General features: G+C 41.3%; 1 protein-coding gene across 2 annotated transcripts in view; it reads right to left on the reverse strand.

Annotated features, from left to right (window-relative positions):
- The window catches only part of ANAPC2 (anaphase promoting complex subunit 2), a 139,669-nt gene that overhangs the window by 49,832 nt on the left and 73,544 nt on the right, over positions 1–16,293 (reverse strand). For both annotated transcript variants that reach the window (XM_033960663.1, XM_033960664.1), the window contains exons 6-7: positions 10,518–10,637; positions 5,323–5,440 (exon numbers count right to left, since the gene is read on the reverse strand). In XM_033960663.1, coding sequence (XP_033816554.1) covers positions 5,323–5,440; positions 10,518–10,637 — 238 coding nt within the window. The remainder of the gene's footprint in view (positions 1–5,322; positions 5,441–10,517; positions 10,638–16,293) is intronic.

The following is a 16,293-nucleotide window of genomic DNA, read 5'->3' on the forward strand; positions in this document are numbered from 1 at the left end:
GGGAAAACGCGTTTCACACAACGAACGTTTCACATAACAAACTTGCTCCTGGAACGGATTAAGTTCGTTGTGTGAGGCACCACTGTACTTTAATTTCTTTTTCTAACTCTATATACTGCATTTTAATCTGTTTCCTAACAAAAGCCGAATAGGATATAATATGACCTCTCATAGTCGCTTTAAAGGCGTCCCATACATTTTCAATAGATGTATCTTCCACTAAATTAATTTGAAAGAAATCACTAATTTGTGTTTTAAAATTTTCCAAAAATTTTTCATCCACAAGCAATGCATTATCAAATCTCCAAAGAGGTCTTCTATTCTCTAATTGATCTAATTGTAAATCTATCCATACTCCCGCATGATCCGAAATGATAATGGGATCAATGGAAGCCTTAATCACTTGCTGCGCCTTATGTGATGAAATAAAAATATAATCTATTCTTGAAAATGATTTATGAACCTGTGAGCAAAATGAAAATTCCTGATCATTAAAATGAAGACTACGCCATATATCCTTCAAATCACATGATTGAACCAAATTATCTAAACCTAAAGATTTTATACTTTTACCTGTTTTTTTATCCATTAATGGATCCATTACAGCATTAAAATCTCCAGCCACCACTAAATTAGAAGCAGCCAGTGGTAACAACATACTCTGCAACTTTTTTAAGAATTCTGATTGATTCGAATTAGGGGCATATATATTGAATAACGTCAGGGTATTATTTCCCATACTCATATCAACATGTAACCATCTTCCATGTGGATCCGAATTTACTACCTTAAAATTGGCCATACACTTTTTATTTATAATAACTGCTACCCCTGCTTTTTTACCTGCTGCTGGAGCAAAAAAACATTCTTTCACCCACCCACCCGCTAGTTTCTGTGATTCCTTTATATTAAGATGAGTCTCCTGCAGACAATAAACATCCGCATTTTGCTTTTTTAAAAATGATAATACCTTTTTCCTTTTGATTACATGATTCAGGCCATTGACATTAATAGAAAATATCTTAAAAGACATAATATATTTTAAACTCCTCATCATAATCTTCCTCTTCCCTTCTTCCATAACTAAGATCTAAAGAACTTCTTCCAATGGCACACATTTTTACCCCTAAATTACCCAATCCCTTATTAATCTTTTCCTTAATCATCCTAGTAATATCTTTAATGCCCATCTTCTTCCCCCCCCTCCCCCCCCAATATAATGACTGCTTAAGGACACACATTGGACCAGTAATCCCAACTTTCCCCCTCCCCCCAGGCAACCAATATTTATTAATAACCCCTTTATCATTTATTAAGACAAACTCACTACCCCTCCACAATGTATCTAATTATATCTCTCTTCTAATCATAAAACCTTTTTTTTTTTTTAACCATTTTAAAGTAATTAATTTCTCTATCTGTTATTTAACCTTTGGTCACATAACCATATTTAATTCCTAACATTCCATCTTTATCTTCTCACCAATCTCTAATTCATTCCCTCAATATTTTATTTCATTCAACAAAATTCTATCATAAACATATATTTAATAAATTAGTATCATTTTTCCTATATCTCATACTATTCAATCCATCAACCCCTATCATCCTTTTAATACCCAAAAGCAAATATCCATATCTTCATATATTTCTTTAAAAATTGTTTTCAATTTTATAAGTTTTTATCTTCTATTTATATATAAACATTTTTATTTCATTCTCAAAAATAAAATTTTCACTTTATAATTTTTTTTTTAATATTTCCTCTTTTCCAAATTAAATCCAATCCTTTTAAAACTATAATATCACAAAATCAATCTTTACATTTAATCCTTTAGTCATCTCCTTCAGCTACCAATAAATTCTTATTATGTATCTTTCTTTTATATTATTCATTTTCCTTTCCTTTACTTGCATCTAAATGTCATATAACTTGTCCTGTCTATAATTAGTCCATTCTGCATTCTTCTTCTTGTTGTCCTTTCATTCTTTACTTTCTCATTTACTGACTTATTAAATTAACTGAACTTTCATATTTATTTCTTAGCTACATCCATCCACTCTTAAGACTCTTGACTCATTGTCATTTTATTTAATATCCTTTTAGTCTATCAATCCTGCTTTCTTCTTCTTCACATCTATTTATTTTCTTGTCCATTCTTCACTTTTCCCCTTTTGTTAATTTGTCAAGTCCATTATTCCTTCCAGTTCATTCTTTACTCCAGCCATCCATCCTTCAGTCTCCTAAAGTTCAGTCTAATAACTTCACTTAATGTCTTTCCAGTCCATTCTTCTTGCTTCTTTACATTCTTTTATTGTCTTTTTCACTTGTCCATTTTTATTTCCTGTTCTTTGTTGCATATTTCTCTTTCTCCAACAAACAAAAGTCCCATAGCTCTTTATATTAAACTTTTTGTTCAATATCCACCAATCCAGTCTTAATATTTATCCCTTCATTTCAACATCCATTGTGCTAAAATGGCATAGGTTCTGATTTTGAAAGAAAAGTCTTTAGCTTTTCCGGGTCAACAAAATACAAAGATTTATCCCCACAAGATACCCTCATTTTTGCTGGGTAATATAACCCATACTTATATCCTTTTTCCTTTAATTGAGGTCTCAGATCAAAGAATTTCTTCCTAATATTTGCTGTATTTTTAGCAAAGTCTGGTAAAAACCATATTTTGGACCTTTTATAGTTTAAATTTTTATCTTTTTTGGCAGCATTTAAAATTTCTATTGCTTGCTGGTATCTTAACATCTTGAATATTAATGGTCTTGGTCTCCCTTGATTTTCCAGACTTTTTATTGGAATCCTGTGCGCCCGTTATATTTCCAAAGGCTGTTTGAAATCCAACTGCAGTAATTTAGGAATTAGATTTTCTAAAAACTGTATGGCATTTTTCCCTTCCAAATTTTCCTGTATTCCAAAAAGTTTTATATTCTTTCTTCTTCCACGGTTTTCGTAATCTTCCAGCTGATTTTTCAATTGAATAATTTCCAAACTGTCATTTTTACATCTTTTTCCTCCACATTCTAAACCCTCCATTTTAGCTTCTAACTCTGTTGTTCTTTTGTTAGCTATTTCCATTTGTCTGTGTATATTCAGTATTTCTTCCTTCATTTCTGCCATATTACTCACATTCTCTTTCAGCATTTGTTTGATTTGCCTCAGTTCTCCCATAACTTCAGCTTTGCTTAACTCCTCTGACTTATCAGCAGGAAGCGGAACCTTACTCGGGGTAATTTGATCCTGCTTCTGCCTTTTCGCCGCCCCTCCAGTTTCACTTTTACTCTGTCGGGTGCTCGCCATGCTCCCGCTCTCCTCTCCGATATTTTCAGCCGAAATTAGTTTAAAAGGAAAATCTTTTCTTAATCAACCGTTGCCCAGGTAAGAGGAGCGCTGCGATCACACGTCCATTTTGTGTGCGCGCCAAGCCACGCCCCCAAGCTGTCAATGGCTTAAAAAGTCTGATAGCTGTGTATTACTACAGAATCCCAGTAGTTTAGCAGGCCAAGGTATTCCTGCCACCAGCCTAAAGTTTTCATCTTTGGTTAAACCTAGACAGAATGCTTTGGGTATAGGGGTCAAAGCAATGGCCGATATTGTTTTTTGATATATAAACTTTTCCAAACATATGTTAACAAAGTTTGTTAACCATATCAGAAAACCAGGAGGAGTGTGCTCTAGCAATTTAGATGGGCCAATATCTAAGCAAACCACTAAAAACCCTAAAGGACTTTGTGGCCAATAAAGTCCAAAATATATGAAAAAACAGAATTGGCCCACAGTCTATATTCAAATTCAAATATAATTTTGAATTTTGGTATGTTATTTAAAGAAAAGGATTGAAAGGAATAGTGTCAGTTCAATTTAGTAGTCATAAATCCACAAATGTGGAGGAAAACCTTTAAACTTAAATGTCATTACTCCCATGGACATTCAGTATGAGCCATAAAAAAGGCGCTCGATATATCCCAAAGACTCAGGTAGTAACCTTGCGATGACTTGCATCATCCAGACTTTTGTCTGGGTAAAAGTCACTGCCTCATACATCATGTTTAGTCCATGATATGGGAGAAAAAGACTTTAGATGTGGAAAGAATAATGTGTGAAAAAAATTGAATAAATAAATCACCAAACTATCCCTAACAATCCTTACTCCTAGAGTGAAACCACATAAATCACATAATCTCCCAAAGCTGATATAATAAAATGTCAATGGCTAAAATTGCCTGTGCTCCAATATAATGTCCATATCTTGATAGAGTGCCTGTGCTAATTCAATGGACAAAAAAATAATAAAAATTGTGTCAAAAACACCCCAAGAAAAGAAAACTCGAAAAATTGTGTAAAACATAAGAAAAAAGAGTCCAAGTATGTGAAATCATAAACTCAAAAAGGGCTAGAAAAGCGCCTTGTGAAAAAACTGTAACAAACAAGTAAATCCTGGGCGTACACTGGTCAAATTTTAAATCAAGTTCTTCAAAGACCAGAAGTTCTTAGGTGGATTATAAAAAACTACAGATTGTAAAATAGTAGAAAGGATGTTGTATTTCCCCCTAATTGTGCACTAGCCCCAGAGTTTTTGAAAAAATGAGTACTTAGTCAAATAAATAGTACTTAGCTTCGAGTATTGAAAGAAAAAAGTGTCCAATGTTAATCTCCACTTTTTCCAATATCTAAGCAACAGAATTTCTTTGAAAGTCTCCTCAGCAGGTCGGAGATATGTTGTGTGGTCTTCCAAAGTGTGTGTAAATGATTCCCTAACTTTCCTAATCTTTTATTGAAAATAAATTGCCAGATTTGTTTTATTAGGATGTTCAAAAGTGGAATTAGCAATTATATCTTTGATGGATATTACAGAATTGAAAATCTTTCAAAGACTCATGGAGGAATTTCTTGATTGATTAATCAAGTTATCATAGTAAAGTTTTTTAGCTTCTCTGCATCTTTACCCATAGGCTCTAACCTGTTCATAACTTCATTCCAAAATTCCTCTATTGGGATTTTACCTTGCCTTTCCATAAATGTTTCTTCTGTAGCTGCTGCTGTACTACCCTCTCATCTTTATCCACCTTTCAGGTACAATCACATTCAAAGCAGAATTTAACGACAATAACATTTCCACCTCTTCATGCACTGACTGAGAATCATCATAAAGCAACTGCAATAAAAAACTCATCAGCCAACTCTTGTACATCAAATCTAGGCCTTATCAATACTTATTTTCTTCTTAACTTTAGCTATTGAATAAAATGTAAGAGATCACAGAAAATGATCTGACCAAGAAACAGGATCTACTTACTGGTTTGTCCTACCTTAAATATTTTCGAATTGGTTCACATGCAACCTCGAGGATAACCATGGAAGGATCAAGCTCCCGCAGGGCTTTAATTGCAGAAATATACAGGGTTATTATGTCGGACGTATTCACACCTAAAACAAAACAACAAATCTCAGAAAACAAAAGAGTGATTCCTTATGATGTCTCCTCTCCCCAGGACTGAACCAAAAAGGCATACTTCCTTTCTGGGCAACCACAGTAATTTCTTAAGTTCTCCAGTGCCATACACATAAACTCTGAGAGGAAACAGTATTACCAAGGCCACCCCTAAGTAGGGAAGAACCCTACAGGCTAGTTGCTAGGTCACAATGAGACACAATCTGTAGATCAATTATGAAGGAATATGGACTATGAACAATAAAGATTTAGAAAAATTCATTAAAATGATTTTTTTGGGGGGTGGGGGTGGGGAGAGAAAATCATCACAATGTTACCCAAAATATGAAAGAGATTTTATAAAGGAGGAGGCCTGGTCTAGCAACACTGCTCAACTATGTATCAGAAGAGCCAAGCAACAGATGGTGCATATTCTTCTGAGAAATTGCTAAACAGGCGATATTACAGTAATCTAGTTGACTTAATATAAGGGATTGTACCAAAATTCTAAATGATGAAACGTCAAAATATGCTCTAATGGACCAAAGTTTCCAAAGAGTAAAAAAAACCCTTTCTAATCAAAGAGTCCACCTGGTCCTTCATAGTTAAACCTTGGTCCAGTATTACACCTAAAACCTTCATAGTAGATTGTCCTAAATGCAAATGCGTGTCGGGTACATATGTACATTCCTTTTTGGAGTGTCCTGCCCTATGGATTGGGGAGGGGTGCGTTACAGATGCTGGCAAGGGTCCTGGGGACGGGAAGTGGAGTGGGACTATGAAGTATTGCTCCTAAGAGCCCAGGGTCCATTGATCACTCAAGGGCTCACCGCACCTTAAAGGCATTTCCTTTAAACCTCTACTGTACACCTTAAAAAACTTAATCTTGTCCTACTGGATCTCTGAAGACTCACCACCTCTCACAATGGGTTTCACGCATGAGGGAGTTGGCTGGTTTTGAGATTCGGACTTATTGAGCATCCCTACATCCGGAAAGGAAAAGTTATGTAGCCTTGTGGACCCATTTTTTGGACTGCAACAGACAGGAGTGTTGAAACGTAATTACAGGTCCCACTCTTGCTACATATATTGCATTTCTTTGGGGGAGGGTTAGGGAGGGTGGGTGTGACTGAGTGTGACTAAGAGAGTGGAATGTGGAGGGAATGTGTGGAGTGTGGGTAATGGCTAGGCCCAGGGAGAGCTGGAGAGATGAAGACATAACAGCTTCATCAAATGAAGAGGACCACCTGTGGGTTTTAAGCAACTGGAGGAGGTTGGATTGGAGGAGGTGACATGATGAGGCTCTTCATCAAGTGAGAAAGCAACAGACATATAGCCAGATGGTTGGTGCCCAAAGGTACTTATATGGCATTGAAATCTTGAAATATAGTGCTGAAAGGCACTTGCAGAGCACTGATAAGATGTGAGCTAAGCACGTACTGAAGTGTTTTTGATTGTTGTCTCTCAATTTTTGTTTTGTAGAATGACCGAGACAGAAAAGGTAATGCAGTACTGATGATATAGGATATATGTTTGTAGGCCAGTCCTTTAAGCGACCACCAGAAGGTAAACTGTGTCCACATAAAGCAGTTGGTCAGGAAGTTATGGTGGTTGATTCTGGAATAGAGAGATGGAAGTTATTATACAAGGAGAACCAGGAACAAGGCTGTAAAGTACCGATACTGTAGATTGGTAGGCAGAAGGGAACTTTCATTCTGAGTCAAGAGTATTGAAATGTTTGAAGAGGAATGGGTTCCTTGACATTGAACTGAAGAAGTAAAGGTAATGAGGGTTGCCTTGGTTACTGTGGAGTCACGAGAATCACGGTGGTTGGATTCTGCTGAAGTGTGAATAAGGATTTCCATATCATAGGGATTGAAGGGAACACATGTAGAAACTGGGTTTATCCAAGCTGGAAAAAATTCAGTGGAATCCAAATGATGAGGAAAGGGCAGACTGGAACATAAGTGCTAAAGGTTGTGATTGTTGATAGAGAGTAAGAGACTTAATTGTGAAGATTCCCAAGTCAAGTAGAGTAGACGTAATAGAAATGAAGACACCAGTTGTAAGGCTGAAGAATTCTGATGACTGTTAAGAGTATTCTGTTTCTTTGCTAGCTTCAAAGAAGAGAATTGTATCGCCTCTTGACAAGAGGAGAAAGGTCTGTACACCCTTGGTTGATTATGTAGCAGATGGCTAGTAGAAGTAGTAGGAGCAGGAATACTCTGGGTGCTGATGCTAGGCCAAAGAGTAGCACCCTGTACTAAAGATGATGTATTCCTATCTGAAAGCAGAGGTACTTCATGTGGGTTGGAAGAATGGGGATATGCGTGTAGTCTTCTTTGAGATCCAGAGAGCAAAGCCAGTTGTTCTTCTCTAATAGGACAGCATGTGAAACTTTTCTTGAACTAAGAACTTGTTAAGGGCTCGGAGGTCAAGGAATGGGCACAGTCTTTTGGTCTTTCTTTGGTATGAGGACATATTTGGAGTAGAACTCTTGGCCCCTCTGCTGAGGAGGTACTGGTCAATGGAAATCAGTTGCAAAAGGTCCGTGAGTTCTTGTTGAAGAAGAGAGGCCTGCTGAGAGTTGAAAGAATACTTTCTTGGAGGTCTTTGCAGAGGTATTTGTGAAGATGAAGCATAGCCTTCACTGAAGACCTAGAAGCCCCATTGCTGGTGGTGATTAGGGTCCAACAATGTTGATAATGAGTCAGAGAACCCTCAATGGGATGAGGAAGGTGGTGGAATGGCAGAACTGTGGCTAGACTCTGGATATGAAAGTAACAGAAGCATTGGTAGCTCAGTGGCCAATTGGATTGTTGGAGGTGACGATGCCTTTGTCAACCATACTTTCAAATAGAGGAACAGAGCAGGCATGACAAGTAAATACTGTGCAACAGTTTGGATGCTGATTCCAGGCCATAAAGTAGTTCACTATATAGAAGGTGGGTTGGCATATTCAGAAATCACAATTACTGCTTGGGCTTCCATGAGACCTCAAGAACACTGCCATTGGTTCTGCTTCTGGAAGGGTACTTTAAAAAAAAAAGTATATGTGAAGAGCATGGAGGTCAAGAATTAGCAGATGACCTCCTATCTGGTTTGATATAAGAATGGAACCCCTTGATAGTGTTCAGAAATTGATAGAGAACTCTCTTTGCAGAGTGTCTGAATAGAGTTCTGGTAAAGGTAAAGCATATTCTTATTTCCCTCCAAGCAAGCTGACCAGGGTTAATGGTAGAGGATGAGTGAACCTCCAGTGGATGAGGATAGAGGTTATAGAGCACTGACTATGCATTTCAGAGTGTGCTAAGAGGTTGAGTGAACTTCTATTAAGTAGGAGTTTGAGAACGTTGGTTTCTAGAGTGCTTTGGAGCCAGAGTTGTGGAAGATGTTGATGGCATAGTGTAGCACTTTTTAAATGATGTAGTTGACTGTTTAGGATCATGCGATTTAGAGACTGAGGAAGAGGTCATACAGCAATCTTGCCTGGTGATCATCTGCATAGTTTTTTCAATGTGATTACTGAAAAGTTCATCTCTCATAAAAGGTGAATTTGCAAGGCGGTTTTGAACAGTGAGCCTCAAGCCTGATTCATGAAGCCACACTTGTCGTCTCATTGCAATGGACAAGGCTGTTGCTCTGGAAGTTACATCAAAAGCATCCTTGTGTTGTAAAACTGGAGATGTAAAACTGTTCTTCCAGAAGGAGCATGACGTTGTGGAGTATAGTTGGCTTCAAATCATCGTTGCTAGCTCCTGTTGAAACAGCTCGCGAAGTTGATCTTGATTGGAGGGATGTAGTTCTAAAGGTGTGGATGGTACTGATGGTACAAGGTGTTGAGGCATTGGTGACCTCAATGTCGAGGCACGCCTCAGAGGTGACACTTCTTGTAACGACAGAGACAAATTAATTTAATTATGTATTTTTAATGGGCATAACTTATGGGCAGACTGGATGGACCATTCAGGTCTTTATCTACTGTCATTTACTATATTACTATAACACTGTTTGGTATGCATCGACTTACTCGATGCTAGAGATGCCGATGTCATTTGGCGAGATGAGGCATGGGAATTATTTTTAGCCTGTTTACTGGATGGTGTCGGCATCGGTACCAAAGAAGTTGACATTGAATGATGCGGCGATTGTGTCGACATCTGGAGTAGAGGACATTTGTGATAAATCTTGAAGTCCAAAATGTTTCTCCTGCTGTAGAAGTCGAGCCTTCAAAGAATGTTTTTGTAACTTTGAACAACGTTGACAAGAGTCTACCCAGTGCTCAGGACCAAGGTACTGAAGACACCAATTGTGCGGATCAGTGACTGATATGGCCCTATTGCACCAAGAACAAATCTTGAAGCCAGTAGAAGGCTTTGACATCAAGGGAAAAACTACCTATGCAAGATCGAAGGAATCAATTTTTTCTCCGATTGTTGAGTAAATTTGGGGCTGAAAACGAGTTGATGCCGCTAGCCGGAAAACCAGCTTAAGGCCCAAAAACTAAAAAGTAAAATTTTCAAGAAAAACTCCTGAGAAATTAAAGTACCCCAAAAAAGCAAAGTAATGAATAAAAACGATACAGGAAGACATAAAAAAAGGGAAAAAATAGCACAATTGGAGAGACTCCAACAACACATGCCTTCTTAGCACTGCGGAAAACTAAGAACTGATGGGCCCACGAGCCAGCATCAGGCAGGAAGGTACTCGTGTATGTGCAGTATAGGCAATCTTGAAACTTTTAAAGAAGTTAAAAGTACACTTTTGCACTGTCCGTACAAGGCTCCATGGTTGACATCACTTAAATCTGTGAGAATACGCTGCCTGTTTTCCTGGGATAAAAAGCTTTACTTAGCACTTCATGCATTATCAGCAGCACATAATAGTGCTTCAAATGTATTATCTCCGATATAGAATAAGAAAGACATGGGAGAAGCAGAAAGGATTCTTAACAGAGAAAAATCATAAACAAAGCCAGAAATCACATAAGGGTCTATAGGCATGGAACATTCATCAGTAAGCATCCATGAGGGTCTCAACATCCTCACTATTTATTTTGACAGAAACACAGACCTGGATGCAGCAATCTTGTCTCCAGTGCAGTTTTAAGGGACATCAACAGTTGCTGTCTTTGGTTGGTTCTATCCAAGCAATATCTTAAGTCTTCAACTGCTGCTTTAGAATCTGGAAAATCTTCAAACAAACAAAAATAGAATTTCAGATCTTGCTCAACTACCATGTCTGCATACAGAGCGGGTGGTGATATGCTGCCCAACCAGTGACATAGTAAGGAGGGTGCAGAGGATGCGGACAGCCCCAGGCACCAAGTCAGTGGGGGCACTGGCACCTCTCTGCCCCACCCTGCCACCCCATGCCACCCTAGCACCATCCCTCCCCCCACCTCATACCTCCGTATTATCTTCGCTAACACAAGCAACTTCTGTCTGTTGCTCATGCCAGCCTGGTTCCCCTCTGAATCACTTCTGGGTCACGGGGACAGGAAATGACATCGGAGGGAAATCCAATGCTTGTGCGAGGAGCATGCTTGCACAAGCCACTTGTGCTGGCTAAGAGTAAGAGGTACAAGCAGGGGGAGGGAGAGCGCAAGTGTAGATTGGGAGGGCGGGAAGTAGCAGGGGGCTCAGAAGGAGTGGGGATGCAGAGAGAAGGGCATTGGGGCGCCTCCTACCCTTACTACACCACTGTGCTTAACTGACCACAGGAAAAAAACATTTGCTCAGACACTAAACACAACCTTTGATATCAGGAGATCCTTTACTACAAAGCTTGGCCATGAGAATCCAAGATCAATACCTCTCATATTCGATGTTAAATGAAAACTATTATAATTATAATACACCATAATTTAACCCCCTCTTCTACAAAGCCGGCTGCCGTGCAACAACAGCCCCGAAGCCCTTTAAATCTCTATAGGCTTCAGGGACGTTACTGCGCAGCTTTGTAGAAGAGGGGGTAAAAGTTGGTTATGATGAATTCCAAGCAATAATGTTAAGCCAGGGGCGAAAACAATTTAGAATGTTTCAAATCTCTTAAAATCTTTTCTATTTTCAGATGCATTTAACTAGGAGCTTCTATTCAATCGGCATATATTTATATCTCAGGCCAGACTCAGTGAGCATCAATATGGAATTAGAAGCATACATTTAAAATTAAAATTTCAATTGTATTTTAACTTAAATTTTATCATATGTTATCTATCTTTTATTTGTCTATAATGTAACTTTCAATTCCCACTCTATTTTAACCTTTATATTAAATGTAAACCATAGAGATGCATTTGCCAATGCAGTATATTAAATACTAAATAAACTTGGAAAACTTGAAACTTAATTGTCATCATGTTTAGGGCTGGGAAGGAGCTTTCTTCATTATTATACAACTGGCCAAAGATATGCAGACCCTGTAAAAAAGAGCTCTTTGCCATTCAGACATATGAACCTAATGGCTCTCTGCTTTCTTTCAACATACCTGTGCTAATACACAGAGTCCTTGCTGTGCTCCAAATGGCCGTGGTAATTGTTATAAAATTCACTTCTGGCTACGAAATTGCAGTAAACTACATTCTGTGGCTGTCTTTTCCTTACTCTGGAGATAATAGTTTTCTTTCTAACACCCAATGCTTTCTAGATCTAAGCCTAGATTCTAGGTGCATAAAAAACCGACGGGCTGCTGTTGCAGCCATTATAATAGCGATTTTAAAAAAGTAAGCCATTTTCCAAAAAACGCTCATGCAAATGAAGTTGGCGGAGAGTAGCAAAGACTCACTAAATTTGCATGTGTCCATCGCTGGTGATAGTGATGGGCACATGCGCAGAATAAACGCCAAAAAAACAAACCCAATAGCGGGAGAGATGCTCAATTTCTCCCGCCACCAACCAACACAGCGGCGCCAACCAACATACCCCTCGGCAAAGGGAGAGATGGCCAATCTCTCCTGCCACCAACCAGCACAGCACTACCAACCAACACTTCCCTCAGCAGCTGGAGGGATGGCCAATCTCTCCCACCACCAACCAACACACCCCTCGGCAGCAGGAGAGATGCCCAACCTCTCCCACCACCAACCAACACCCCCCCCCAGCACCGGGAGAAATATCCACACTCTCCCGCTGCCACACAACACCCACCACACCCCATGCCTCCGATGACCCCCACCCTCTTCCCCTTACCTTACTTTAGATGGCTGGCCGAAGGGATGCCCAGTCCCTCTAGCCAGCTAGCCCGCCTCTTCAAAATGGCAGGCCTTCCCCTCCCCGGTGCAAATCAGGGCCTGAGGCTCTGATTGGCCCATGTTCCTTAAGGTCCCGATGACATCAGTGATGCGGCAGAGAGAAGGCCACGAAGCAGCCTGTACAGAGCGCTGCCGTCGCTGCTGTGCTTTTTAAAAATGCTTTATTTATTAATTTTTGACATTCACATCAGTCAAAAAAGAGGAAAAAATATGATGCAAAGAAAATAAACAATACAAAATCTGAATCATATATATCAGGCAAATATTATATTACATGGTATAGTTAATCCACAATCTATATGTATGGAGACTGAGCTGAAAATTACTGAGATTTACCAAAGGAAAAAAAAAGATAACAGGAAAACTTATAGAAGAGGCATGAATGCCCTCAAACTATTCCTCTCTGAGCGAATTAAGAGATTGAAATAATGGGCTAATTGTTTATCATCTTTAGATGAAATAAATTTAGATAACTGCTGTGGCTCATAAAAAACATATCTGATGGGTATCTCAGGACAAAGGTCACCCCATAACTTCACAGCCTGAGGTCTCAAAATAATAAACTGCTTCCTTCTCTTCTGGGTAGGATGAGATACATCTGGATACATTCTTATATTATTTGATAAGAAGGAAAGCAATGTTACTTACCGTAACAGTTGTTATCCAGGGACAGCAGGCAGCTATTCTCACTAGTGGGTGATGTCATCAGACAGAGCCCCGGTACGGACGTCTCACAAGCACGTGTTGCTTGTAGAAACTTAAAGTTTCTAGATGCCCGCACCGCGCATGCGCCGGTGCCTTCCTACCCGGAGATCCGGGCGTGTCTCCTCAGTTCAGGTAGCTAGCCTGAGAAGCCAACCCAGGGGAGGTGGGTGGGACGTGAGAATAGCTGCCTGCTGTCCCTGGATAACAACTGTTACGGTAAGTAACATTGCTTTATCCCAGGACAAGCAGGCAGGTATTCTCACTAGTGGGTGACCTCCAAGCTAACCTCAGTGGGATGGAGGGGGAGTTGGCGACTTAAGAGAATAAATTTTTCAATACTGTTTGGCCAAACTGTCCATCCCGTCTGGAGAGGGTATCCAGACAATAATGTGAGGTGAATGTGTGAACCGAGGACCAGGTGCAAATTTCCTCGATTGGTGTTGATCTGAGGAATGCTACTGAGGCTGCCATTGCTCTGACCTTATGGGCTGTGACCTTACAAGGAAGTGATAATCCAGCCTGGGCATAGCAGGAAGAGATACAAGCCGCCATCCAATTAGAGATGGTGCGCTTTGATACGGGTCTTCCCAACTTGTTAGGGTCGAAGGAGACAAAAAGTTGAGGAGTGGTTCTGTGTGGCTTGGTGCGATCCAGGTAGAAAGCCAAGGCACGTTTGCAGTCTAGAGTGTGAAGGGCCGATTGTCCGTGGTGAGAATGAGGCTTAGGGAAGAATACTGGAAGTACAATGGATTGGTTGAGATGAAATTCGGAGACCACCTTAGGCAGGAATTTCGGGTGAGTGCGGAGGACCACCTTGTCATGGTGGAATACTGTGAATGGTGGGTCCGCCATCAATGCCTGGAGTTCGCTGACTCTGCGAGCGGACGTAAGGGCTACAAGGAAAAGCACTTTCCAGGTGAGATACTTCAGAGGGGCCCTGTTGAGTGGTTCAAACGGGGGCTTCATGAGGTGGGAAAGGACTACATTGAGGTCCCAAACTACTGGGGGTGGTTTGAGAGGAGGGTTAACATGGAAGAGTCCTTTCATAAATCTGGCGACCACCGGATGGGCCGAGAGGGGTTTCCCTTGTAGGGGCTGGTGGAACGCCGCAATAGCGCTCAGGTGGACTCGTATGGATGTGGACTTGAGCCCAGATTGAGATAGGTGTAGGAGATAGTCCAGCACGGAGGATAAGGAAGCTCGCTGAGGTTCCGTTGACTTAGAAACACACCAAGAGGAGAATCTGGTCCATTTTTGGGAGTAGCATTGTCGAGTGGCGGGCTTCCTGGAAGCTTCCAAGACCTCCCTCACTTCTTGTGAGAATTGGTGAGGGGTTACGTTGAGAGGAACCAAGCTGTCAGGTGGAGAGCCTGCAGGTTGGGATGAAGTAGTGATCCTTGATGTTGAGTAAGCAGTGAAGGAAACACTGGAAGTGGTACTGGTTCCCTGCTGCTGAGTTGAAGTAGGAGGGAGAACCAAGGTTGTCTGGGCCACCGAGGAGCTATTAGAATCATGGTGGCCCGTTCGAGTTTCAGCTTGACCAGAGTCTTCTGGATCAGCGGGAATGGTGGGAACGCATATAGAAATAGTTTCCCCCAGTTCAGTAGAAAAGCATCTGCCTCGAGGCGATGAGGAGTGTAGATCCTGGAGCAAAACTGAGGCAGTTTGGCGTTGTGGGGAGCCGCAAAGAGGTCTATCTGGGGCGTCCCCCATTGCGTGAAAATTTGGTGAAGGGGGCTGGAATGGAGAGTCCATTCGTGCGGTTGTAGCAGACGGCTTAGTTTGTCTGCTAAGACGTTGTTCTCCCTCTGGATGTATACTGCTCTGAGTAGGGTGTTGTGGCGCACCGCCCAGTCCCAGACTCGTAGAGCTTCCTGGCAAAGGAGGGCCGAGCCCGTGCCTCCTTGCTTGTTGATATAATACATGGCGGCCTGATTGTCTGTGCGAATGAGGATTACCATGTCGTGGAGTAGGTGTTGGAAAGCTTGGAGCGCATTGAAGATGGCTCTGAGTTCCAGTAGATTGATTTGGTGTAGTCTTTCCGCACTGGTCCAGAATCCTTGGGTGCGGAGACCCTCCAGGTGGGCCCCCCATGCGTAGTTCGACGAATCGGTTGTGAGAACTTTCTGATGGGGGGGAGAGTGCATCAGCAAACCTCTGGATAGATTCGAAGAGGTCATCCACCAAAGTAGAGACTGCCGAAGAGCAGGTGTGACTAAGATGCGTTTGGATAGTGGATCGGACGTTTGGTTCCACTGTGATGCCAGGGTCCACTGGGGGATCCTGAGGTGGAGTCTGGCAAAGGGTGTCACATGTACTGTGGAGGCCATATGGCCCAGGAGTACCATCAGTTGTCTCGCCGGTAGGGTTTGGCGGGTAGACACCGACTGGCTGAGATGAAGAAGAGACTCCATGCGTTGCCGAGGCAGGAATGCTCGGAGTCGGGTGGTGTCCAGGACCGCTCCGATGAAGGGGAGGGACTGGGTGGGTTGTAGATGAGACTTGGAGAAGTTGATCTCGAAGCCCAAATTCTGGAGGAAGTAGGTTGTAGCCAAGGCCGCCGAAGTGACCTCTGGGGCTGACGGGGCCTTGATGAGCCAGTCGTCGAGGTATGGGAATACCTGTAGACCCCTGTCCCGGAGTGCTGCGGCCACTACCACCAGGCACTTTGTGAAGACTCTGGGGGACGAAGATAGGCCGAATGGTAGCACTCGATACTGTAGGTGCAGATTTCCCACCCGAAATCTGAGGAACTTTCGGGAGGCCGGGTGAATGGGGATGTGAGTGTAGGCCTCCTTGAGATCCAGGGAGCATAACCAGTCGTTCTGCTCGAGGAGGGGGTATAGAGAAGCCAAAGTCAACATGCGAAACTTCTCTTTGACCAGGAACTTG

This window comes from Geotrypetes seraphini, chromosome 10 (assembly GCF_902459505.1).
Source record: "Geotrypetes seraphini chromosome 10, aGeoSer1.1, whole genome shotgun sequence".
Taxonomy (NCBI): domain Eukaryota; kingdom Metazoa; phylum Chordata; class Amphibia; order Gymnophiona; family Dermophiidae; genus Geotrypetes; species Geotrypetes seraphini.